The sequence below is a fragment of the Mustela lutreola genome, chromosome 17 (assembly GCF_030435805.1).
Source record: "Mustela lutreola isolate mMusLut2 chromosome 17, mMusLut2.pri, whole genome shotgun sequence".
NCBI classification, from domain to species: Eukaryota; Metazoa; Chordata; class Mammalia; order Carnivora; family Mustelidae; genus Mustela; species Mustela lutreola.
Window position 1 is genome coordinate 21,422,238 of NC_081306.1, and position 26,094 is coordinate 21,448,331.

Below are 26,094 nucleotides of genomic sequence, written 5' to 3' on the forward strand. Positions count from 1 at the left end.
GAGGGCGGGACTGGGGTCTGGAAGTCTGTCCACATCCCGGGAACCGAGTGGAAGAGGTCCACCGGCCAACTCGGACCCCACACCACCCCTCAACCGGGACACCGCACCGCGTCACACCCTCCGCCAGGGCCGGCGCCGAGGTGACGTCGCGCCTGCGCAGTGAGAGGGCACGGCCTGAGGAGCCAGCGGAACGGGCCCGGTGACGCGCACGCAGAGACGTGGGGGCGGAGCCCCGGCGCCCTGGGCGCCTCTGATGGGCTGCATCGGGGGGTGGGCGGAGCGTGAGGCGTTCCTGGGCGGGGCCTCGAGGCCGGTTTGGAATTTTTGGCGCGAGCCGGCTCTGCGCGCGTTCACGGGCCGTTCCCCTCCGAGAGTCCTCCGGTAGAGAGCTGTCGCCCGCAGGCCCCAGCCCGCCTGACCGCCCCGGGGGCTTCCGCAGCCTCTGCCGACCCGGAATCTGGGACCTTGCTGAGCTGCTCCCCGCCCACCCCTCCAGGTGAGCCCAGGCCGGGTCCTGAGGATGGTGGGCGGGGAATCCCCTCCCGGCAGCCTCTGCCCCGTGACAGCCCCTGCCGGGGTCAGCCTCAACCGCCCTGCCCGCGGCGGCCCCGCCCTCTGCCCTGCCTCGGCTCCCGGGGCGGGCCCCGGCCCTCCTGGCCTTCCCGGCCTCCCAGGCCCCTTTTCTGGGAGCGCCTTTCCCCGAAGACTGGCCCCCCCCTCCTCTCCCGGAGTAGCTCCTCACCCTTGACAGCCGGTCTCTTCGGATGTTCGCCAGGGTTTCCCCACGTCCACCGAGGTGAACCAGCTGTGGCCCTGCCCGGGAGGAGCTCACAGTCTAGCGCGGTAGACCGTGGTCAGCGATGTGTCCAGCCCAGTGAGAGGGTGAGAAAGCTCCAGAGGTCTCGCAGGCCGGCCTGCTCCGGGCCACCCTGACCTCTCGGAGGAGCCCCTGTTCCTTCTTTCTCCCCTGTCGCCTCCCCAAAGCTGTTCGGCCAGGCCAAGTGGTGCTAGAATGCAAGGGATTATTGGGGTGGTCTGAGAACTGGTTTAAGAGGCAGATGCCTGGTGTCCCCAACATGCTGGGCCTCTAACCAGCGCTGGAGGGGGTTCTGACACCCTGGTTCTGCGCTGGAAGAAACCTGACATGGGAATCCTGAGGTGAATCCTGTGGAGGAAGGGTCCCCACAGACAGGGTATAGGGTGCCTTCCCTGCAGGCCCCTTGAGGGGGGGGGGGTGTCCCTCCCCTGTCCTTTCACTGTCCCAGCTACTGGAGGGCACACCACTTCAGACGACTGCTCCCTCCTGGTTCTGTTACTGACTCGCTCCCTGCTGGGTATGGTATCTTTTTTTTTTTTTTTTTTTTTTAAAGGTTTTTTTTTTTTTTTTTTTAAAGATTTTATTTATTTACTTGTCAGAGATAGAGGGAGAGAGTGCAAGTGAGCACAAGCAGACAGAGAGGCAGGCAGAGGCAGAGGGAGAAGCAGGCTCCCTGCTGAGCAAGGAGCCCGATGTGGGACTCGATCCCAGGGTGCTGGGATCATGACCTGAGCCGAAGGCAGCTGCCCAACCAATGAGCCACCCAGGCGTCCCGGGTATGGTATCTTTTGATACACTGTGGCTTCCTCTCCAAATTGGACTCCTCCTCTTTGGTCTTCTTGTTTTTGTTTCTGTTATAACATTATAGCAACATAAGAGCCCTTTCTCTCCCAACACACACCTTGGGACGGTTGCACTTTGTGTGTTCCTTCAGTTACTGCTCAGAACACCATTATATATTACTTGTTATGTAACAGCATTTACTGGGGGATCTGTATGCCAGACACTGGGCTGAGCCTTTCCTGAGGTACTACGGTACACAGTGCCCTGTGGCTCCGTGTGTTTCTGAATTCAACATGTCTCTTGATTTTAGAAAGCTAATAGAGTACACACATCATTTATATGTAACATCACCTGTGAGCCTAGGACATCATCCCATAATCAAACCCATTAATATTTCTGTCAAGAAATACATGAACAGGGGCACCTGGGTGGCTCAGTGGGTTAAAGCCTCTGCCTTCAGCTCAGGTCATGATCTCAGGGTCCTGGGATTGAGCCCTGCATCGGGCTCTCTGCTCAGCAGGGAGCCTGCTTCCTCCTCCTCCTTTCTCTCTGCCTACTTGTGATCTCCATCTGTCAAATAAATAAAGAAAATCTTTTAAAACAAAAATACATGAACATTTACTGTTAGAGGGAAAAAGAAGTTAAGTCAGAGTTTTCTGCTCGATGATTGTTGCATGTAGAGATCCAGTCGCTGCAGCACTGTTTGTAGAGAAGACTTCTTTCCCACTGAATGGTTTCAGCACCCTTGTCCAAATCAGCTGACTGTGAGTGTCAGGGTTTATTTCTAAACTCTCAGTTGCATTTCAGTGATCTATACATCTGTCCTTCTGTGAATACCACTGTTCTGATTCCTGTAGCTTTACAATCGGGAAATGCAAGACTTTCAACTTTGTTTCAACTATTCTGGGACCTATGAAATTCCGTATGATTTTGGGATCAGTTTTTCAATTTCTACAAAGAAGCCAGCTGGGATTCTGATTCTGATTTTACTGAATCTGTAGATCAGTTTGGAAAGTTTGACATTTTTTATCTATGTTAATTCTTTGGATCTATGAACATATAATGTCTTTCCATTTATTTATGTTGTCTTTACTTTCTTTGAGAAGCTGAGGGAAGAATGGAAAGCAGGTCTATATGTATGATGTTTGTCATATTGATCTTATTTATCATTTCTGATTCTCTTCACTTGTTCCTGTGGATTCACCTGGTGTCATCTCCTAGTCCAGTATCGTTCTGTTCCCACCCAGCTCTTTTGGGCTAACAGTATGTATGTTACATGTCTATACTTAGTATGCCCAACATACAATGACATACATATCGTTTTGCACAATTGCTTTTTAAATCAGCTAAGAGAAGAAATACATATTTACATGTGAACGTTAATACTTCCTTTTTAGAATGTCTTGTTTAAATAGCAACCAATGTTTAAGGCTATTAAAATAAGCCATCTTTTACTAATTAATTGGGAAGTTTTATAAAGGACTGATTAAATTTAAAGAATTAACTTAAAAAAAAAATACTTCCTTTAAAGATTTTATTTGTTCATTTGAGAGAGAGACAGAGAGAGCACAAGCAGGGGGAGGGGCAGAGGAAGAGGGAGAAACAGACTCCGCAATGAGCTGAGTGCCGGACATGGGGCTCAATCCCAGGACCTGGAGATCAGGACGTGAGCCAAAGACAGATGCTTAACCATGTGAGCCACCCAGGCACCCCACATTGTCTTCTGGTTCACATAATTACTTTTTTTTTTATTACTTTTCAGTGTACTAGAATTCATTGTTTATGCACCACACCCAGTGCTCCTTGCAATATGTGCCCTCCACAATACCCACCACCAGGCTCACCCGACCTCCCACCCCCCGCCCCTTCAAAACCACATAATTACTTTTATCAGTGCTTTGTTTCGAATCATGTACTTTTAGCATGGAGAATTACCTTTAGTTTTTCTTAAAAAGCATCTCTATTAGCAATGAATTTTTTGTTTTTATCCAGGAATGTCTTTATTTTGGCTTTATTTTTAAAAAATATTTTATTTATTTATTTGACAGAGAGAGAGAGAGAGAGCAGAGGCAGGGGAGGTGGCAGAGGGAGAAGCAGGCTCCCCACCAAACAGGCAGCTGGATGTGGGGCTCGATCCCAGGGCCCTGGGATCATGACCTCAGCTGAAGTCAGACACTTAACTGACTGAGCCACCCAGGCATCCCTATTTTGCCTCTATTTTTGAAAGATAGTTTGTTGGATATAGAATTCTTGGCTGGGGTGCCTGGGTGGCTCAGTGGGTTAAGCCGCTGCCTTCGGCTCAGGTCATGATCTCAGGGTCCTGGGATTGAGTCCCACATTGGGCTCTCTGCTCAGCAAGGAGCCAGCTTCCCTCTTTCTCTCTGCCTGCCTCTCTGTCTACTTGTGATCTCTCTCTGTCAAATAAATAAATAAAATCTTTTAAAAAAAAAGAATTATTGGCTGACAAACTACCCCCCCCCACCTCACCCCCCCACCCCCAACACTTTGAATATGCCACCCTACCGCCTTCTGGCATTGGCTGTTTCTGGTGAGAAGTCAGCAGTTAATCTCCTTCGGTGGGGGGCTTATAAGTGATGAGTCCTTTCCCCTCTTGCCACTCTCAAGATTGTGTCCTTGTTTTTGGCTGTCAACATTTTTTTTAATACGATGTTTCTGGATGTGGATCTCTTGGCTTATCCTACCTGAAGTTCATTGAGCTCGTTGGCTAGGTTGATGCATTTTTCTTGGGGTGGGAGGTTTTTCTGGGAATCACATCTGGGAAGTTTCCCCCTGTTATTTCTTAGTGTATTTTCCCTGCTGCTTCTCTTCTTTCCTTCCCACATGCCATTCTGCTGATGCTGGTAAACTTAATAGCGTTCTACTTTTCTCTGAGGCTCTGTTCCTGGTTCTTCCTGATTTGTTCCGTCTGTTGTTCAGACTGAATAATCTCTTTCCTTCTGTCTTCAGACTGGCTAGCATCCTGCCAGTTCAAATCCACTGTTGGACATCTCCCGGGAATGTTCCCATTTCAGTATCACACCTTTCATTTTCCATAATTTCCACTTTGTTCTTTTTATAATTTCTATCTCATTATCAATATTCTTTATTTGGTGAGATGTTGTCATCAGAGTTCTCTTTAAGCACAATTCCCTTTAGTTCTTTGAACACATTTGGAGTGGCTACTTTGACATCTTCATCTGTGAAATCTGACATCTGGTCCCTCTTACCGGTCGTTTCTGTCACCTGCTTTGTTCCTGTGTGTGGGTCATACTTTCCTATGCCTTTGTGTGTTTTGTAATTTTTGTTGTTGTGGGAAACTGGATATTTTAGACAGTGCTATAGCAACGGTGGGTACTGGTTTCTCACCGGTCCTCTGCAGCTTGTGACTTTGTTTGCTTGTTTATTTGCTTTGTGACCGGCTGGGCCCTTGTAGTGACGTCTCTCTCACCCCCTCCTTGGAGGGCCCAGCCGGGCACCCCGTGCACCCCTTGGAGCACCAGGAGCTTCCTGGGGGCTCTCTCTGCCCTTCCCCTCCCTCAGCTCCTACGCCACCAGCTGTGGGCTGATCGTCCCACTGTTTCTGACACTGCCTCGGGCTCCACTGCTCCATAGACTGATCTAATTAACTTGGGGCTCCTTCAACAAGGGAGTTTTTGCACTCAGTGTCTGGGGTGTGTTCTGACCCCGGCAGGGCTCTTGCTATCTGTCTCCTTCCCCAGTTCTCTCTGGGAAGCTGGCTAGCCCATGGGGTACTTTGTTGCATTAATAGTGGTGCCAGCTTCCTCACATTTGCTTACCACCAAAACCTCCACTGACTTTGAGAGTGCCTTTAAGCTTGAACTTCCCACACATTGTTTCAGAAAAAGTCCCCCCCCCCCCCAGAGCCTCAGAACTTTCTGTGTCATTGTCTGCTTCTCCATAGGCAGAATCCCTAGGCCGCAGCTCTGGAGCTGAGGGCAGGGACAGTGGTGCCTGTCTCCCTGGGTAACACTGCTGCCTTAGGGTGGGGACAGCAGCCCCTCGCCTTCTCTGCTCACCTTTCCCACGGGGGAGCCTCCTTCCTGTGAGTGAGCTTGGCCTTGAGCTATCAGGCCTCCGTGTTCCCAGCCCCCTGGCCCTGAGGTTGAGCTTTTGCCTCTTGAGCAGGGGCTGATGGCAGAGGGAGCCCCAGGCCTGTCTGCTGTACCTGCCAGCAATGCAACCTCTGCCACCCAGAGCGGGAAGTGGAGCTTCATGAAATGAGTTTCAGCCCCACAGCTAGGAGAAAGAAGTCAAAAAAGAAACTTGGCTTCAGACCTTTGTTTTTACTTTTGAATTGGAGATAAGAGATGCTGGGCCTGTGTTAATATTTCCGCCTTACATTTTTGGAAGAAGGTGTAAATTTTCAGGCCAAACAGCTGGTTGTGACAGGGCAGGGACACACAGGCAGGCGGTCTGGCTCCAGAACCTGCCTCAGCTTAAACTCTGCTGGGCTGTGGGAGTCTCTAGGACATGGCCTTGAGCTTTTCACTTTATGCTTCTGTGACCTCCAAGGTACAGATGACTGTGTGCTGATGTATACGTATTTGTCCTCTGCCTTCTCCCGCAGGTGCTTGGTGTCCCTGTGGCCTCCATGTTTAAAGCTGAACGTGCGTGCGGAGTGGACGTGGCTCTTTTCTGAAGCCCCTTTGGGGCCACAGGACCAGGCACTGTTTGAGTAGACACGGTGCTCTGTACTGTGCACTTGGGGTCTCCTGTGCTGGCCATGCCCGTGCCCACGGAGGGCACCCCTCCCCGGCTGAGTGGTACCCCTGTCCCAGTCCCAGCCTACTTCCGCCATGCCGAACCTGGCTTCTCCCTCAAGAGGCCTGGGGGGCTCAGTCGGAGCCTCCCACCCCGACCCCCTGCCAAGGGCAGTATCCCCGTCAGCCGCCTCTTCCCTCCTCGGACCCCGGGCTGGCACCAGCCGCAGCCCCGGAGAGTGTCATTCCGAAGCAAAGCCTCTGAGACCCTGCAGAGCCCCTCGTATGACCCCAGCCGCCCGGAGTCCTTTTTCCAACAGAGTTTCCAGAGGCTTGGCCGCCTGGGCCACGGCTCTTACGGAGAGGTCTTCAAGGTGAGTGGGGGCACAACTCCCTGGGCCTGCTGGGGGACACCCCCCCCGCCTCCCTCCCCTGCTTCTCATTGCTTGACAGGCTTCCTTCGTTAGTGCCTGATTTGACTGCTTTCCCTGTCCCCCTGCTCAGGCCCCCCAGTACCCACACTCCCCTTGCCCTGAGCCTGGCACACTGCACAGTGGCTGTGCCTTCTCCTAAAGGGGAAAGGCTGCCCTTTCTCCTGCCGTAGAGCCAGCCCGCTCTGTGCAGTGCGCCCTTCCCCCATCACCTCAGGCAAGCAGGCACCCAGGCTACATCCTCCATGCCACTTTTTTTTTTTTCTTAAAATATATTTTCAATCATTTATAGTCCCTTGAAAATGGTCATTCTCCTTACACAAGTACTACACAGGAGACAATTTTGTCATTAAAAAGTACAAACAACAACGGCCCCTAGACCAGTTCTTCGCAGAGGCAGCTACTGTGCTTCTCAGGGGGGTGTCTTTCCTTCCAGACCTTTCTCTATACATGCCCAGAGTTGATCATTGAGAAACAAACTCACTTTATATTCTGCACAGCGCTCACCCTGCCCACGCAGTTTTGCCACCAGCCCTCATGGAACCGCAGGCGACAGAGACCCTCCTGGGTCGAGACTTTGAGCTCTTGGAGTGGGTCATCCAGTTTCGCTATTGCACATGCGCGGGTGTCCCTAAGGTAGCTCTGCTAGAACGTCCACGCATGTGCGGTCATAATAGAACCTGCCCAGCAGGCCTCCTAAGTGCCGGTGCCCCCTCCCATCCCCCCCACGGGCACCACCTCCTTTCCAGGTACGCTCTAAGGAAGACGGCCAGCTCTATGCAATAAAGCGCTCCATGTCACCGTTCCGGGGCCCCAAGGACCGGGCCCGCAAGCTGGCCGAGGTTGGCGGCCATGAGAAGGTGGGACAGCACCCGCGCTGTGTGCGGCTGGAGCAAGCCTGGGAGGAGGGCGGCATCCTGTACCTGCAGACAGAGCTGTGCGGGCCCAGCCTGCAGCAGCACTCTGAGGCCTGGGGCACCGGCCTGCCCGAGGCCCAGGTCTGGGGCTACCTGCGGGACACCCTGCTCGCCCTGGCTCACCTCCACGGCCAAGGCCTGGTCCACCTTGACGTCAAGCCCGCCAACATCTTCCTGGGGCCCCGGGGCCGTTGCAAGCTGGGTGACTTTGGGCTGCTGGTTGAGCTGGGCACATCTGGAGCTGGAGAGGCCCAGGAGGGAGACCCCCGGTACATGGCTCCCGAGCTGCTGCAGGGCTCCTACGGGACAGCGGCAGACGTGTTCAGGTGAGGGTTGGGACGTGAGAGGCTCTGTGGTAGTCCAGAGGTGGGTGCAGTTAGCAGAGGGAGGGAAACACTGCCCTAGTCCAAAGTCAGGAAGACTCGGCCCTGAAGGAGTGGAGGCCCACCCTGTAGTCAAGGGGGTTCTGCAGAGTCAGGCTGTCTAAGCAGCGAACCCTCTGGAGCCACTTCACATGGGTCCACCCCATCCTCGCCACACCCCCCACGGGGGAGACAATGACCCCACTTACAAGTAACGGACACAGTGGGGTTGAGGGACTTGCCCAAAGTCCAGTTAGCACGTGGTGAGGCTGAGACTGGACCAGGCACTGGGTCCCCTCGTCCATGCTGTTCGGCCTTGAAGAGCCACGTCCAGCCTTATCCACAGAACCATGATGGGAACATTAGTAACCACAGTGCCCGTGTAGTCAGGGGTGCCAGGAGGACTCGCCAGCTGCTGTAGGCTGTGCTCTGCCTGGGGTCCATGCTGCACAACATGGTCCCATCACTGGCCCTGTTGAGTCCTTCTCAGGACCCCCCAACTGCCCCCCCAACCATGTCCCTGGCTCATGGCAGAAGACAGCACCCCTTCCCCACCCTCTTCTTGGGCAGCCTGGAGCTCTGGGGTCTGTCATCCCAAGGCCAACCTTGCCCTTCTTCTGTCACTGCCCCCGTCCTTCCCAGTCTGGGTCTCACCATCCTGGAAGTGGCATGTAACATGGAGCTGCCCCACGGTGGGGAAGGCTGGCAGCAGCTTCGCCAGGGCTATCTACCCCCTGAATTCACGGCTGGTAAGTAGAAGGCAAGGATGGAGAGGACCGTGCTGCCCCAGGGAGGGCAGGCTTGTGTGGGAGGGAATGGCCAGCAGTGGGGGACACTGGGCTTAGAGCCCCTCACTCCTGACATGGCCCTGCCCTGTGGACAGGCCTGTCCTCTGAGCTGCGTTCTGTCCTTACCATGATGCTGGAACCTGACCCCAAGCTGCGGGCCACAGCCTCAGCCCTGCTGGCCCTGCCCATGCTCAGGCGGCCTCGGCCCTGGAGTGTTCTGTGGTACGTGGCTGCCGACGCCCTCAGTCGAGGGTGGGCACTGTGGCAGGTAAGTCGGTTGATGGGGCAGGGTGCCCCACCCCCCGCTCCCTGACCACAGGGTCTGATCTGCCTCCCCCATCCCTGTCCCCGCAGGCCCTGCTCTCCTTGCTGTGCTGGCTCTGGCATGGACTGGCCCACCCTGCCAGCTGGCTACAGCCCCCAAGCCCCCCAGCCACCCCGCCTGGCTCCCCGCCCTGCAGCCTCCTCCTGCACAGCAGCCTCTCCAGCAGCTGGGATGATGACAGTGTAGGGTGGGTGAGAGCTGTGGGTGCTGGGGGCGGGAGACGGGGTGGTCATCACGTCCAGGTCCCAGACCCAAGAGGATTAGTGGTGAGCAGGACCCTTCCCACAAACCTAGCCCCCGTCATGCCCTGGGACGGGAACCGAGGCCAGTGGGGTGCAGCCTGGCCGTGAATGCAGCGGTCTCTTCCAAGCTCGGTGTAGGGAATGTGTGGAGCAGAGCATACCTGGCAACTTTGGGCTTGGGGCACTGCCGCCCAAGTCCCCTTCCCCCCAATAGCAGGGGCTGCCAGTGTCCACAGATGAGGCACCGAGGAGCTGGGCCTGGGAAACTCCTGGTGGCTAAGTGAGGGACTGCAATTAAGAAACTGCTGCAAAAGAGAACCAAATGCTTGGGGCACAGGCCTCAGGAGGAATCACACCATTAACCCCTTCCTTATGGAAATGTCACCCCCTTGCCATGGGGACACTTCATATCGACAGGAAGTACCCGAAAAGCTTCATCTCCACAAGGTCACTACAAAGTCAGCCGTCCTAACCACGTGTTCTGAGACAGAACGGACGTGGCCTTTGAGTGGTCAGGTGGTCTCTCAGAGTTGTGAAGGTGCTTCTGTCAAAGGGCACCGCGTTTCTGCTGTTTCCCACTGGGTCCCCATCCCCACCCATGTCCGGCTGGAGCCTGGCGCCTACATAGGGACAGGGTTGGTCTTGCTGCTCCCACCCAGCTGTGGCCTCCTCCCCGTGCACCCCCCACCCCCTGACACCTTACTTGTCTGGCCCATCCTGTGCAGGCTCTCGCTCTCTCCGGAGGCCGTCCTGGCCAGGGCTGCCGGGAACACCTCCACCCCCCGCAATGGCTCCCCTGCCCCCCGGAACAGGTACTCACTGAGGTGAGCAGGCCCAGAATCCAGGGGGGTGGGAGGTAGTGGCTTTCAGACCCTGACTGCCATTTGTCTCTCTTCCCTCCCACCCCAGGGATGCCCTGGACCTAAGTGACATTGACTCTGAGCCCCCTCGGGGTTCCTTCCCCGCCTTTGAACCTCGGAACCTCCTCAGCCTATTTGAGGACTCACTGGGCCCAACCTGAGTCTACAGGCCAGCCTCAGTGCTTTTAACCTTTTAGCCTCCCCCTCAGTCCTCCTGGAGGCTGGGGTCCCTCTGGGAGCTCCAAGGGTGTCTCCTGCCTACCCATGTCTAATAAAAGGTATTTGAATCTCGGGAGCACCCACGCTTGTTTGTGTGGCAACACTGTGCTTCCTGCCCCTTTATTGATGTTGCCTAGGGTCTGCGGCCCCAGCGTGCGCCAAGGCTGGGCCCTCATGCAGGGCCCCAGGCCAGCTGGCTGGAGGCAGGAGCCATGCACTGCATGTAGCCGAGATTTCCTGAGCAGGCACATCCCCACTGTGTAGGTCGGGCCATCAGAGCATGGCCCTCAAGAGTGGAGAGGGGGCCTCAGCGCAGGGGGCCCCTGAGTCCAGTGCCCCTCAGCTCTCGTGTCTCTGTGCTAGCTGCCTGGAAAAAGCAGCTGCAGCTGCCCTCCTACCCCTTGGTCCTGGGATAAGAGACTGGTCCTGTTGCCCAAACTCCTCACTCCACAGTCTCTGGACAGAAGGGAGAAGAGGGGAGGTGAGCCTCAGGCTGCAGGGAGGGCTGGCATGCAGAGCAGAAAGACAAAAGTCAGGAAATAGGGGCTGAAGGCTGGGCCAGGCACCCATAAGATACCTTATGTGTGGGGGCAGAGTGGGCTCATGGCTCTGGGCTGGTAGGGTTCCAACTGTCAGAGCCAGACATGACCCCAGAGTCCCTCCAGCCATGCCCTCATAGGTCACAAAGGATAAACTGAGGCCTAGGAAGGAAAGGGTTCCTTCTAGCCTACCCGGACAGTACCCTGAAGGAAGGCAGCAGGGGGGGAAAGCCAGAGCTCCAAGGTGTGAGTAGAAGAGATTAGTCCACAGGGAAAAATGGACGAACAGATGAGGGCTCCCAGCTGGGAAGTCCTGTTTGCTGGAAGCATCCAGGCCATCGGCCCCTCCAAGACCAGCAGCAGGAGTGAAGCACGCTATTGGTTCCAGAGGACTGTCAGGAGGGAGGCCGGCGTGGCAGGCGGGAGGTGGCTCAGTCTGGGGGACAGGCGTGGTGGGCGGCCCAGAGCAAGTCGGGCACGACACCAGCGTGCAGCTGGAGGATGGATCCCACGCTGAGCAGGTGCATGATCTGGTGGGAGTTGCCCCAGTAGTCAAAGCGGCCGGGTCCCCAGCGCTCCGGCAGGCGGGCCACGTTCACCAGCCCCCCGAGCAGTGCCAGCGCATCCATGCGCAGGTAGCAGGGCAGGGAGCCTGGAGCCCCGGAGCCCAGCCCCATTCCCCGGGCCCCAAACACCAGGAGGCGGGCCGCAGCCTGCCAACCGAAGGCGCGGAGCCGGGCACTGGTGGAGGGAGCGGTGAGGGCCCGCCAGCCGGCCACACCCGACAGCATGGTGTAGCCCAGCAGAGCGGCCGGGCGAAGCCAGGGCCTACAGGCCAGGGTACAGTGGATGATGGGCAGAGCCCCTGTACCGGAGAGAGAGGCAGGAGAAGGCACATAAGTCTGGGCAATTAACTGCCTGCCCTTTATACCCAGGGCTCACGTGAGTGACCCCTGCCTCCACCACCTCCCCCACCGGCTCCCACCCTTCAAGCCGACCCACTCCATCCCTGGGCTCACCGAGGGTGTTGACGAGGCAGACCCCGCACATATCCAGGGCAAGGAGTCGCGTGTACACAGCGCTGCCCCCTTGGTGGCACATGAAGAGGTGATACAGCACGGAGCCTGCGGGGGGTGCCAGGCAGGCCACACAGTGCGTGCCCCCCAGCCAGCCGTCCTTGCCCAGCTGACCCCACGGCATGGTCATCGGCAGCAGCACCAGGAAGCCTAGCAAGGCCAGCCCTGGGGGAGGGAGACAATGAGCCACCACAGGGCTGAAGCACAGAGGACAAGTCGCATCCTCAGGGAGTCCACGGTCTAGAGATAACACAAGAGGGATGAGGCAAGACCAGTCTTGGCAGTGCTCTCAGCACAGAGCAGCCGGGCCTCTGACAGGGGCAGCCCTGTGCCTTCAGTAACTTCCGTGACAGCAGAGCTCACAATTCTGGAAGTAGAGATGGTTATTGTCACTTTGAGTTGAAGACGCTGAGTTAGTGCCCTGGGTGAGCCCAGCAGGTAGGCCATGGACACAGTCTTAACGCCCACACTGTTCCCGTCCCTCAGCCACATTACCTCCCCAGAAAGCCGGGGGCCCCAATCCCCCAAATTTGGTGTGTCAGCAGAAGCCAGAAGGAGGCATGACCTCATGCTGAATTCTGAATAGGAAATGTGGGCAATGATACCAGATCCCCTGGTCACTTAGCTTGCTTCTCCCAAAGCCTGTGTGACCAGACACCAGGAGGCTTGGACCTTTTTGTCTTCCAGAAAGAGGCAAAGTCAGACAAGGGAGAGGGGCTGAAGAAGCTTGTTCCATCTCCTTTAGGCTCTTTTTTTCCCCGTGCTCCATTCCTCTTGGCCCCAACCAGGGCAATTCCTACCCCTTCCTCTGGGTACTGGCATTGCCCTCACAGGGGTCAAAGGTGGGCACAGCAGACTGAGGCTGCACACCAGCCAAGGTCTGGCCGGGCCATAGTACCCCAGTGAGGCAGGTACCAAGGTTGGGCCCAGTCTGCTCAGGCCCCTCTCCTGGCGCCGGGCAGCCCAAGGACGGGCAGGGCTGTGTCAGCAGAGCAGGGCCGCGGAGGAGGGGCTGGGCGCCTGCCGGGGGTTGGAAGGAGCCGCCACCAGGCGGAGCCTCGCGGCTGGGCTCCTCTGGACCGGGGGTGGCAGGGCAGCCGCCTGGGGAGGGGCTGAGGCCTGGCTTCTTTTCCTGGGCCCCTCGCAGCCGATGTCAACACCCGTCTACTGAACTAATGTGGGCGGGGGAGGGTGCCCCAGACGCAGGGATTATGAAAGGGGGCGGACACAAGACTCCTCCCCGGGGCTCAGAGGGATTAAGCGGACTTGGTCCTCTACTGCTTCCCTCGCCTGTCCCGGGGCCCCGCCCGGGGAGCGGAAGGACAGTTCCGTCCGGGACAATGGCAGCTTTGTCACCACGGCTCCTGGCCGTGCCAGGGCCCAGGCAGCCCAGGACCTTAGCAGCGGGGCGCTCGCCGGCCTTCCGGCCGCCGGCCAGGCTCGGGCAGGGCTGCCGCGGGTGTGGGATGCGGGGCGCGGCTCACCGTGCGTGTAGATGTTGCCCAGCTCGTTGTGGAGGTAGAAGAGGCTGCGCAGACAGCCCGAGCCGCTGCTGGCCGGCCGGTAGCCCGTCAGCACGAACTTGTTGAACTGCAGGTGCGGTGGCGAGCTGGCCCAGTCCAGCAGGCGCGGCCCGGCCAGGAACGCCATGGCCCGGCCCGGCGCGAGTGGTCCGCGCTCCCCTCGGCCCCCGGCCTCCTCCTTAGTGGTACCACAGCGCGCGGAGACTCATCCCGATGCCCGCCCGCCGCCCAGGCTCCGTTCGCGCACGCGCCGGCCGGGGGTCCCGGCCCGCGCCCCCTCCCGCGCTGCGCAAGCGCGGGCCCGGCGCCCCCACGCCGGGGCCGAGGCCGGGGACGCGCGGGGCTGCGGAGCGCAATGCGGCCGGCCCTGCCGGGGCAGGCGAGCCGCAGGGACAGCTCGTGGCGGCGGCGGCGGCGGCGGCGGCGGCCGGTCGTCTCTTCTCAGCCGGGAGGACGGGTGCGGCCGGACGCTGGTGGGGACGCCAGACTCCGCCCCAGCTGCTCGCCCCCGCCATCCCGCCAGCGTTTCGCGCGCGGTGCTCGTGACGTAGGCCCTGCGAGGGCCAATGGGCGCGGCTGGCTGGGGAGGCCCCGCCCACGCCTGCCCAGATTTTTTAAAATTAGCATAATATATGCGGCCCCAGATTCATTTGCATGGGGTAGCTGTGGGCGAGGGATCCAGAGTTCTGGGTCCGGGTGGTTCTGCTGGAGAGGCTCCGGCGCCTGAGTCTACCTTGCGCACCCAGGCTTTCCGCGCGACCCCCCCAGATCGAGGCACCCTTGGGCACTCACCCTCTCACTTATCCTCACCCAGCCCCACCCCTCACCCGGGCTCTGTCCAAGGTGCTGCCGGCCCCGGACCTTCGGACCAGTAAGGTCTAGACCCGGCGCGTCCCCACTCCACGGGCGAGCTCTCCACCCTGCCGACTCAGCCCGCGCGCAGCAAGCCGCGCTGAGATGCCCAGGTCTCTACAGGTGTGTCTGACGCGCCCAGCACCCTCGGGTGATGCCCTACCCTTCTGGCCAAGCTCCCTATAGCCTGGGCTCGGTCAAACTCGCTCCCTGTTATTGCCCACTGGGGGCACCTTCAGTTCCACCCAGAAAAGACAGGAAACGGGGGGAAGAGAGAGGGCGGGAGGCCAAAGGAGAAAGGTCGGTCCCTGCCGGATTTCATCCTAAAGCGGGTCCAGGAATGCGTCCCTTCTCCGGCTTAACCCCCACAACCGGCTTCCTCCTCCCGTCTCCAGGACCCCGCCCACCCATCCTTTCGCCTCCGCTGTTCCTCAGTCTTCAGCATTACAGGCGCCTCCAAATCACTCCCGGCCGGGGACCGACCTTAATTTGCATGGACACACCCAACCCTGGATACCCTCATTAACATAACCCCTCCCATCAAGCAGGAACTTGCAGAACTGTACCAAAATAGGTCTTTTATTCAAAGTCTATAGTTGGTCTTTTGACTACTTTAATTGACCTCTCATACTTCCCTTAGGGCAGCAGTCCAGGACCACCACCAAGAGGCTCTTTTCAAAGCAACCTGAAATTAGACACCCCCATATCAAGGTTCATGAGGAAAGGAAGCTGGGATTCCTCTTGCCCTTTGGCCTCAACCATCTGGACCCTGAGGGTCAGACCAAGTTCTCAATAGCATCAGATGCTTCTTGTCCAATGTCTGGCCGCCACCGGATGACCAGGAATCGAGCTGCCCGTACAGGGGCAGAAGGTCAATGTAGAGTTGGCATGAAGTCTCGGGTGTCCATCCCTCTGGCAGAGGGTCCAGTAGATCCTGGGGTTCCCGACTCAGAGAGCAGAGATGAGCGAGCGCAGGGAACTCTGGCTGGAGGCGCTCAGGGGCCGGTAACTCGCGGCTAGACCCACAGCCTGAGAGTCGGTGGGAGGGCAGGGCAGGGCCACCCCTCGAGGCCGGCGGTACCACACAACCCAGCTTCTCCCGGGGCCCCGGGAAGGCCCCAACGCTGGGGGACCTTTTCCCGGAGCCAGCAGACAGCTCCTAGAGAGGGAGCAGACGTCAGCCGAACCCTCAACCAATCTTACCTCCAGCGTCCTGCTTCACCTGCGATCCCACGTGCGATTCCCTGTGTGGACGCAAGGCTTCGACCCTCGAGAATCCAGGATTTCCTCCCCGTTCTGTTCCCCTTGGAGGCCCCAGCTTCCCAGCAGAGCCCCCCTTCCCCGGGCCACCAAGGCGTCTGCCCTCAGGCCCTGCCCCAGGGGGCGCACCGTCGGCGAAGCAGGCGCAGCAGCGACAGGAACAGCAGCAGCAGCACCGAGATGGCCGTCACCGTCGAGAAGACCCGGGCTGCGGGCGCACCGTGCTGTGAGGACGGGGTCTGGAAAGGGCGTCTCCCTGAACTCCCTCCCGCCTCGCACGCCCGCCTCACCTCCCATCGCGGCCTCTGGAGCTCCGGGCCGGGGGCTGCAGCTGACGTTAGCCCAGTCGAGGGGCGCCGCGGGGGTCTGCGCCGAGCCCTTGGGCTCCGGGTCGTCGTCCGCGTCCTGTAGCCCTGCGGAGAGAAGTGTGAGGCGGGGCGGCCGGGCGGCGGGCGGGGGCGCGACCAGAGGGGCGCTCACCGCGGTAGGTGAGCGCGAAGCCCTGCGCGTGGCCGCGCGCGTCGCTGCGGAAGGTGAGCCGCAGCGCGGCGGCGCGCAGGCGCAGCGGGCCGGGTGGTGGCGGGCGGGCGCCGTCGAAAGCGCGGAGCAGGCTGCCCGAGGCGGCGTCGCGCAGCTCCAGCCGATCGCGCGGGTCGGCCAACTCGAAGAGGCGGAAGGTGAGCTCCAGCGCGGCGCCCGGCGGGCTCAGCGCCCAGCTGCAGTTCCGGTCCGGCCCGTACTCGTCCGGGAAGTCCGGGGAGTAGACGACGCCCTGAGGAGCCGTCCAGTTGCCCTGGCAGGAGCCCACGGACACTGTGGGCGGGGCCGGCAGTCAGAATCCCGGGGCCAGGCTCCTTCTCCTCCCCCACGGGGCCTCGACCCCAGATCTGTCCCGCTGCCACCTGAGCCGGGTCCCACTCTTTCCGTGGACCGTGACTCCCCTCCTCAAGCCCCACCCTCAACCCAGGCCCGGCCTTTGACCCCCCAGGTTCGGCCGGGTCTCCACTTCTGCGCGTCTCACATCCCGCCCCCTATGAGGGCATCGCGCTTCCCGGTCTCACCCAGAATCCGGCGCTCCCCCAGGGCTCTCTTCCCCGCTCACTCCTCACCTTCGTAGATACCCAGACGCCCATCGCCACCGCACAGCTGGCCAGGGTGGCCGAAGCAAATCTGGTCACAGTCCGTAGCTGGGGCCGGGCGTCCCCGGTCCAGGTCGCTTTCAGAGCCACAGAAGCAGGCATAGCCAGCCTCCACGCCCGCCAGCTGTGGGAGCACAGACTGGGTGACCCCAGAGGCAGCGGTTGGGGCAGGGGCGGGGTAGTGGGAACCTAGGGTCTGGGTCGCAAGTGGGAATCGGACCGGAGGTTCCAAAATCAGCGTCAGGGTTTGACGTCAGGGTTGGGAGTTGATTTGGTGCTGAGGACAAGTTCAGGGTGCCGTTCTGGGCGGGAGGTGGGGGCAGTACCTGGTAGCCCTTCATGCGGCAGAAGCGAAGGCACACCTGGACCGTGAGCTTCGTTGAGGTGCCGCTGGGGCCACTGAGGGCGGGGGGTGCCCCCGAATCCACGAAGCAACCCAAGTATCCGGGCACTGAGGGGGCAGCGGAGTCAGGCTTTGTCGGGTGACCCCAGAAGAGAAGTCTATGCAGGCAGCCCAGAAAATTCCCATCCTTGTCCAACAGGGCCCACTCACTGTGGCACGTGGGGATATCGCAGTAACGCCAGTAGATCCCCTCCTCTGTCTCCGCTACGTAGCACCAGGGCTGCACGTCTCCGTCAGGGTTCCTGCCCGTGGAGGACAAGTGGTCCCCATCCAGCACCCCCAAAGGCTGCAAGTCCCAGGCCCCACCCCACGGCCTATCCGCAAAATGGCCACCGTGTGTGTTAGAATTTGTGTGTTCCTCTCCGTTGTGGCACAAATTCTGGTTTGTCCCACGTGCTTTGGGACTTCCAAAGGGTTCGGTGGGAAGTCCTTAAAGGGACCCTGAGGGCATATTTTGGGCTTCAGCTGTTGCTAGGACGTGACCTTATACATAAGGACTTTGAGGCCACCAGACGTGTTGTCCCCAACTCTGCCTTGGGCCTCAGCCACTTCCCTTGCCTTGGGACCCTGCTTTAGAGCACAAGTGCTGAACCCTGAGCTTTGTGGTGTCCTTCTGCTCAGGTCCAGACATCAGTTGTGGCTCTGAACCCCCAACCCCTCCATAACGAGTAGAGTCTCTCAAATCAGTTGTACCGCGAGGACCCGGCCCCTCTCTCCAGGGCTCGGCACCCCACCCCACCCCCGACTGGATCCTGCCCGGGCGGCCTCCTTGAATGCCCAGACCCGACCTGAGACGGTAGAGTTTGGGCACCTAAGGCGGGTCCCATGAGCGACAGTGTTCTGAGCGGCCAGCCCCGCCCCCAGGGTGGCTGGGCCTCGTCCCTCGCGGAGGCTCCGCTACCAGCCCCTCCGGGTGGACTTTGTATCCGCCCAGCAGAGCTCTCCAATTCCCCTACAACTCCCCGGGCCAGCGCCGGCTCCGCGGCGCGCAGCCCCGCCCCCAGCGCAGGCCCGGCCCTCACCGGCAGAAGTTGTGCGGGCCCAGTCCCCAGCGGCCTTGGGGGTCGCTGGCGCTGCTGTAGCTGTGCTGCTGCGTCTGGTCCCAGAAGAGGCACGGGCGGCCGGCCCCGCGCGGCCCGGTCCGGTTCTGGTGGCCGCGGTAGTCTGCGCCATTCACCTGGAAGCACTCGGACAAGCCTGCACGACGACCGCGGGGACTGGGGGGGGGGGGGGGTCCGGACCTTCGCCCGCATCTTCACCGCCCCCCCAACTCCAACTGCCCGGCAACCCCCCCGCCCCCGGCTGCCCAGACAGCTCCCTCGGCGCCTGTGGGGCCCTGGCGCTGCTCAGCTGCCCCTGCCACCTGCTCTGCTCCCTCCTCAGCCTCTGGACCTGGGTCTTGGGCATGAAGGTAGAGGACAGAGTGGTGACCACGGCTCAGAGTTGGGCCAAAACTCACCTGGGCTGTGCAGGCTCCCCGCGGAGGCCCCGCGTGGCGGCAGAAGCGGGAGGAAGAGGAGGAGAAGGAGGAGGCCCTGCGGGGCCTGTGTGTCCATCACCCCCAACCAAAGAGAGGTTGCACTGGCCAACGCACGGTCCATGCCGCCCCCGGGGTCGCTCCGGGGTCTTCCAGGCGACCTGGGGGGGCGTTGTCCTCTGACCGTCTGTTCTCGTCCCACTCTGGGAGGCGCTCTCCGTCTAGGACGGTCACTCCCGTGGATATTTACCTCCAGGGTTTCTGCCCCTGGAGGTGTCTCTTTGCCCCTGTGTCCCCACTGGGAATATCTCCGGGGTTCTCTGACCAGGAGCCGTCTCAGTCACTGCCCCTCAGTGCTCCTGGTCTCTCCTCGGCTTCCACGCCCGCCCCCTCCCGCTGCGCCTTGCTCTCTGAGCCTCCCTCACTCAGGTCTCTAACGCACTGGCTCCTGCCCCCCTCGCGTCCCTCTGTGGGTCCCTCCCCCTTGAGTCCCTCCCTCCCCACCCCATCCCCCCCGAGGCCGGGAAGCCCCGCCCGAGACTGGAGCGGAGGCAGCAGGTCCAGACGCCTCCCACGCCAATCCCCCCCCCCCCCCGCCAACCCACTGCCCGGGGACCCTCGGTGTCCCGGCAAGCTTCTCCCCTCCCCTCCCCCTCTCAAGGTCCTTGCATGTTCTAGGGGTGTGTGGAGGAGGACAGGTCACGCTGGTGGACAGACAGCCCTAATGGGAGTGATACGCGACCTTCTCCCGAGGCCACACGCCCCTGGGACACCCCAGAGTCTCCTGTTCACAGGCACCCTTGATTCAAGGGTACGCACGCACTCCCAGTCTGTCACCCATTCATTGTCGGAAGCTCCAACGCACACCCTCTTTCGGATCCTCGCGTCCCTCTTTCCAAGTACCGAATGCCTCTGGTTTGACGGAGGAAGTGCCACTCCCTGCCCCCGCGCCCGCGAGACAGGCGGGGATGGTGGACTTTCAATCCCGGACAGGCAGGGGCAGCTGGTGTCTGGGGAGGAAGGCAGCTGCGCCCCTGGTCCCAGCCTGTCCCCTCCTGTCTTCCCCCTTCTTTCCGTAGGACCCCCAGCCCAGGCTCGCCTGAGCCCTCCCAGCGCAGTGGAATTCCCCCAGCGGAGCCCCCCCTGCCCCCAACCTGGCGGGGGAGGGGGAGGGGAGCAGGCCCAGGCAGGCGTGGGGGGAAATTCCCCGCCCCCTCCCCGGGGCCCGACTCCTCCGAATCCTCTGATCTCCCAGCGCCGCCCGCCGGCTGCCCCCAGGGCTTGGGGGGAGGCCAGCGCAGGTGCGTGGGAGGGCGGGGGCGGGCGCCAGGGAGGAGATGGGTGGTAGCCGGCCCGGAGCGGTCCCGCCCCGCCCAGATCCCTTGCCCCTCAATCCAGCCTCCAGACCTCTCCCCACGTCCTCGCCAAGCTGTCCAGCCCTGACGGACCTGTGCCCGCCCATAAGATAGGGGGCGTTCAGGAAGGATTCTGGTGGGTGGCGACCATGGGATGGGAGACCTAACAGTTAGTGCCCAGTGATGAGGTTCCTGGATCCTAGGGGCGGGCAGCCCACGGAACATTCGAAGTGGGGGGAGGGGCTGTTGAAACTCGAATTGGACACCAGTGTCGTCTCCTGGGGAAGCCCTCTCAGCGGCCAGGCTGGCCAGGGCTCCACTCCTAGTTCCCTGGCCACGCTGAGCGCTGAACTGGGAGTCTCAGCTGCACGTGCTAGCCCAGTACAGACAACCTGTCTAAGGCCCCCCTAACCAGGGGACAACCTGTGGCTACCATTTGACCTGGGCCCCTTCTCCCAAGAGGGTTACAGAGAGAGGCAGTGGCTGCTGCGGCTTGTAAGTGTCCCCCCACATCTCTGGCCCACAGAGAGCCTCAGGGGACTGCAGGCCTGGGCCATAGCCTCTGTAGTGGAGGTGCGTGGGGAGTGTCACCTCCAGGGTAACAGAATGCCCAGGACTAGGTGGGGGGACAGAGATAGTGGTCAGTAGGGACAGTAGAGTAGGAACTGGCTCCTGTCATGGCAGGGACGGACCAAGCTGTCCATGCAGTCTACTTACTGTACTTTGGCTGCCCAGTCCCCAAGGGCTCAGTCTCCCACAGAGGAGCTACTGGATGAGCAGCAGGGGGTGCTCAGATCCAGGACTGGGGCACTGAGAGGAGGGGCAGTGTCTCCTTGCAAGCTCTGGTCCTAGATGACTCACAGAGCCTCAAATTAGAGATCTTGGCCCTCACCTTGTCACTTACAGAGCGTTCAGGAAGGTTAAATGGCCCCACAGTCTCGGTCAGGACTTTCCCTTGATCCCTCCAGAACAACAGTACTGCTTTTCAGGGAGGACTCTGTCCCTCCTACCTGCTCTGGCCCTCCACCTGTGTTTCCTGATCCTGTTTCCTCCAGTTCCCACACAAACAGCTGAACTCAGCTTCCCAGACTCCCTTGCATTTGACTGTGGGAATGAGTTCAGGCCAATGGATGTGGGCAGGAGTGATGTCTCCTGGTACTGAAAGCGGGGGCCCAGACCAGCAGCATCAGCATCCCTGAGACTCTTGTTGGAAATGCAGATTCTGGGGCACCTGGGTGGCTCCGAGGGTTAAGCCTCTGCCTTCTGCTCGGGTTGTGATCCCAGCGTCTTGGGATGGAGCCTCATATCAGGCTCCCTGCTCAGGGGGAAGCCTGCTTCTCCCTCTCCCACTCCTTGCTTGTATTCCCTCTGTCTCTGTCTGTCAAATAAATAAATAAAATCTTAAAGAAAGAAAGAAAGAAAGAAATGCAGATTCCCAGGTTCCAGCCCAGACCTCCTTCATGAGAACCTGTATTTAACAAGATCTCCAGGTTTGCAAAGCGCACCTGGAGATCTCTGCCAGGGCTCTCTCTCCTCCCTTCATCAATTAGATGTGGGAGAGCCCAGGCCTGGGGAGGGTGGAAGGAACTGGATTCCTTAGTGCCCTGGTGGAAGGAGCCCACCAACACATGAGACATAAACATGTGTTGTGTAGCCACTGAGACTAGAGGCTTCCTTGCTACGCCAACTGGCACAACTTAGCTCCCTCGACCCACCTCCTGCCCCATCTAGTTACTGTCTCCTCTATTGCTTTCCCAGGGCATCCGAGCAGAGTCCCACAGACTGGGGACCGGAATCTGGAGACTAAGCGGGGAGGGCTCCTTCTGCGAGCTGTGCGTGCAGATTTGTTCAATGCCTTTCCACTTGCTTCTGGAGGTTGTTTGGTCGTCACGGGTGTTCCTTGGCTTATAGAAGAATCACCTGGATGTCTGGCTTGGTCTTCACATGGTGCTCTCCCTGTGGGTGTGGCTCTGCATCCGAATTTCCCCTTTTTATAAGGCCCCCAGTCTTATTGGCTCAGTAGCTCACCCAAGGTTTATGACCTCATTGTAACTAATCACAACGGCAATGACCTATTTCCAAATAGGATCCCACTCTGATACTGGGGGTTGGCACTTCTGCACATGAATGGGAAGGTGGGAAGCGCACAAGTCAATTCATGACAGCTCAACTCTTGTCCCTTTTCCATCTTTACTGCCACTTCCCTAGTCTGGGCCACTACGGTCTCTTCCTTGGACAAATCATACTCCAAAATGATGTTTGGCTCCCCACTCTAACCCTCTACAACCCCTCTGGCAGCCAGAGTCTTTTGTTGGGGGTTGGTGAACTGCAAGAACCTTCTGGCTCTTGGCATCTGCTCATTTTTTTTTTCCCAGTAGTAAACAACACCTAACATTAACTTTATCATCTTAGCCATTTAAAAAAAAAAAGATTTTTATTTATTTATTTGTCAGAGTGAGCACAGGCAGACAGAGTGGCAGGCAGAGGCAGACGGAGAAGCAGGCTCCCGCTGAGCAAGGAGCCCGATGTGGGACTCGATTCCAGAATGCTGGGATCATGACCTGAGCCAAAGGCAGCAGCTTAACCAACTGAGCCACCCTGGCATCCCTCATCTTAGCCATTTTTAAGCGAACATTTCAATGATGTTAAGCATATTCGCAATGCTGAAGCTCTCTCTCATCAAACATTAATTCCCCTCCCCTCTCCCAGCCCCCCAGAATCACCTTTCTACTTCCAATTTCTGTGATTTTTTTTTTTTACTACTTTAGGTATTCCATAAAAGTGGAATCACAAAACATGACAGATTTCCCTCTTTTTTAAGGCTTCATAATAGCCCATGGTATGGCTAGACCACATTTTCTTTATACATTTATCTGTTGATGGACATTTGGGTCACTTCCACCAGCCAGAGTCCAATGGATGTGGGACAGGGGCCTGAGCAGGACCCTCACTGGTCCCCCTCCCTTCCTTCTTCATTTACTCAATCACATCTTTAACAAATTTTTTTGAGCACTTGCTAGGTGCAAGGCAAATTCTCCTCCTTTCTCTCAAGCACTGGGTGTGCGAGGCCAGAGCCCAAGGCTCAAGCCAGGTCCTTATCTCCAAAGCTGAGGGGCTCTTCTAGTACACCCCTGAGCCCTCGGGAGGGCAGTGGGGTGAGCAGCCACAAGGGTCTGGGCTCTGCAGGGCTGTGGTGAGGATATGACCCAAGGCCAGAGGCTGCCCTGTCCTTCGCTGTTTGCCAGAGGACGCCCTGCCCCTGTACCTCTGGGTTTTGGTCCTTGAACCAGGTGTCATATTGATGTGGGAACCGGAGAGAACACCCAGGCCAGGTGCCTCGTGATGGGACTGCTCTCTAGAAATGCCCCCGGCTTTCTGGATATCATGGGGATGGACTGCAGAAAGGGGACACGAGAGCCTGCTGTGGTCAAGCTAGCAGGTGGCTGGGGCTTGGGATGGGGATGTTTATTAACATAAGGACCAACTAAAGGGTTGTCTTTACTCTAAGAGCACCTTAGCTGGGCTGTGGAGTGACAGTGTCCCTCTGAAATCTGCATGTTGAAACCCTAATAAAATGTGATGATCTGGGACGCCTGGGTGGCTCAGTTGGTTAAGCAGCTGCCTTCGGCTCGGGTCATGATACCGGCGTCCTGGGATCAAGTCCCACATCGGGCTCCTTGCTCCGCAGGGAGCCTGCTTCTCCCTCTGACTCTGCCTTCCACTCTGTCTGCCTGTGCTCGCTCTCACTCTCTCTCTCTTACAAATAAATAAATAAAATCTTTAAAAAAAAATGTGATGATCTTAGGAGGTGGAGCCTTTAGGAGGTCAGAGTGCAGCCTCCCAATGGATTAGTGCCCTTATGAGCAGAGGTAGGTAGCTGGTTGGGACCCCCAACCAGTACGAGGACCCAGCTAGAAGGCAGCCGTTGTACCTCAGGAAGGAGGCTCTCTCAGGACTTGCTGGCACCCGCACTCTGATCTCAGGCTTCCAGCTTCCAGGCCTCTGAGGACTACATGGGCCTTTTTGGGCGCGCTCCACCCCCCAGCTACGGTATTTGCTATGACAGACACCTGAATTCCCCAAAACCGCCCAGCCCCAGAGAAAGGAACCCCACCAGCCTGACCAAGGAGGGAAAGCCAGGGGCAGAGTGAGTGAGGCTAACGGGTCTGGGGTTTCTTTTTGGGGTGGTGAATATTTTTGAATTAGATGGCTGGACGGACACACCACTCGTGAATATACTGAGGGCCACGGAGTTGCACACTTTGAATGGGTGAACTGGATGGGGTGTGGGTGACACGGTGACAGGCAGGTGGTGCTGGGGGGAACTCACAGCTAACAGGCTCCTGTGGCAGGCCACTGCTCCCCGTTTTAAAAAGCAGAGCTCCTTGGGGTGCCTGGGTGGCTCAGTTGGTTAAGTGACTGCCTTCGGCTTAGGTTATGATCTCAGGGTCCCAGGATCGAGTCCCACATCAGGCTCCCAGCTCCATGAGGAGTCTGCTTCTCCCTCTGACCTCCACTCTCATGCTCTCTCACTCTCTCAAATAAATAAATAAATAAATAAATAAATAAAAGTGGAGCTCCTTGTTGAGACTTGTTATCCCTGGTGAACTTTTGTAAACAATTTCATAACTGAAACCTAATTTCATAATTGTTGCTCACCGTCACAGGAAGGGGCAGAGGCGCACTCACGACCAGCTCTGTGTGGTGCAGACGTCCTAAGATTGGGTTTATTGGGGGAAAAAGCAGCAGAGCAGCAGCAGGGAAGGAGGCAAGCCCTGCTCACCCACGGAGGCGCCAGCTTCTGAGGACCTGCCCCTCCCCACCCCAGTGCACTTTGCGCTGTGACAGGACAGGGCAGGGGGCATCTGTGTGGCCCGGCAATGGTGGAGGAAGCGGACGTATGGGAGGAGGCCTCTGGAGCCAGAGCGGTATCCAAGTTCCTGTCCATGCGGGCGTCTTCAGGCCAAGGAACACGGACCATCTGTCCTCTGAAGTCAGCGCAGAACAGAGGAGGGGACAAGCATACAGCCCTTGTCGGCATGGATGTCCAAGGGCGAGGAGAAGCCTGCATCCCTCTGTGACTCTCCTTGTGCTGCATCCTGGAGCCTGGCCAAGCTGAGGGCCATGGGACATGGGACGCAGGAAGTCACTGTCCTTGCAGAGAGCCGGCTGGGGAGGCTGCAGGGCCAGCAGGTCCCACTGGCCTTACAGGGGGTCATGGCTACTGGGACTCAGTGCTTCTCATAGGAGCACTTCATGGCTGTCTGAGGCACCCCATCCACAGAGGGGCTGAGCCACAGTGGCACCTCCCGTGGGCATGCGTCCTTGTGATACAAAGATAGACCCAGGATTGGGGTGTCCTATCCCACAGGGCTGTGTCTTTGGCCTTGGCCATGGGCAGCGGGCTTCATGGCCAAGAGCACTCCTCAAAACCTAGCCCCTGTGTAGAGTGTCCTCTGCTGAGGGGTCCTCCGGCAGACAGCTCCCGCCTGGGAGGGGGACTGCTGTCCCCAGACTGTCTTCTTGACTGCTGCCAAGGGTGCGGGGCGAGGGCCCCGGGGAGCTGGTAACTGGCTCAGCTGATGGGCCACAACTCGCCTGGGAAGGGAACCAGGGTCTGAACTGAGGGTCTATGTTGCCCTGTCCTTGGGGGAGCCATTTCCATTTTAAGCTTGCCCCAGTCCATGAGAAAGATGGGGCCCAGGGTGAGGGGCAGCCACAGAGAACCAAGGTCTCTCTTTCAGTGACAGGAGGATCATGGCCAGCAGGGGCCGCAGCTCCCCCTGCAGGCTGGGAGCAGAGCCCTCACCAACGGCTCCAGAGAACCCCCACCTGCTCTTGGTCCAGCCCACATGGGGTCCAGGTGAGCTGGCACTGCCTCCTGTGAGGGGGTCTCTTCAGGGGGTGCCCAACCTAACTCTATCACTCCTGACTTCATGGCACTGAGACACAGTATGCGTGGCTTCATGGTGGCCAATGTGGATGCACATACCAGTTCTACACGG

General features: G+C 58.8%; 3 protein-coding genes across 5 annotated transcripts; 1 reads left to right on the forward strand and 2 right to left on the reverse strand.

Moving 5' to 3' along the window:
- Positions 1–329: 329 nt before the first annotated feature.
- Positions 330–10,433, forward strand: PKMYT1 (protein kinase, membrane associated tyrosine/threonine 1). Of its 3 annotated transcripts, none has more exons than XM_059154684.1 (9): positions 330–496; positions 776–882; positions 6,189–6,695; positions 7,502–7,995; positions 8,674–8,780; positions 8,915–9,087; positions 9,174–9,331; positions 10,112–10,210; positions 10,296–10,433. In XM_059154684.1, exons 3-9 carry the CDS (start codon positions 6,345–6,347, stop codon positions 10,405–10,407), a joined length of 1,494 nt encoding a protein of 497 aa, XP_059010667.1. In that variant the 5' UTR covers positions 330–496; positions 776–882; positions 6,189–6,344; the 3' UTR covers positions 10,408–10,433. The 3 variants fall into 3 exon arrangements, with proteins under 3 accessions (XP_059010667.1, XP_059010669.1, XP_059010668.1); XM_059154686.1 differs by having other exon boundaries at positions 10,112–10,198; positions 10,296–10,421; XM_059154685.1 differs by lacking the exon at positions 776–882.
- Positions 10,434–10,551: 118 nt separating this feature from the next.
- On the reverse strand, positions 10,552–14,078 carry PAQR4 (progestin and adipoQ receptor family member 4). Its single transcript, XM_059154687.1, has 3 exons — positions 13,565–14,078; positions 12,024–12,245; positions 10,552–11,869 (listed from the first exon to the last, which is right to left on the reverse strand). Exons 1-3 carry the CDS (start codon positions 13,728–13,730, stop codon positions 11,436–11,438), a joined length of 822 nt encoding a protein of 273 aa, XP_059010670.1. The 5' UTR covers positions 13,731–14,078; the 3' UTR covers positions 10,552–11,435.
- A 938-nt stretch (positions 14,079–15,016) lies between these two features.
- Positions 15,017–19,116, reverse strand: KREMEN2 (kringle containing transmembrane protein 2). Its single transcript, XM_059154747.1, has 9 exons — positions 18,717–19,116; positions 18,280–18,454; positions 17,408–17,499; positions 17,181–17,305; positions 16,825–16,978; positions 16,196–16,528; positions 16,006–16,128; positions 15,845–15,923; positions 15,017–15,614 (listed from the first exon to the last, which is right to left on the reverse strand). Exons 1-9 carry the CDS (start codon positions 18,856–18,858, stop codon positions 15,404–15,406), a joined length of 1,434 nt encoding a protein of 477 aa, XP_059010730.1. The 5' UTR covers positions 18,859–19,116; the 3' UTR covers positions 15,017–15,403.
- Positions 19,117–26,094: the final 6,978 nt, after the last annotated feature.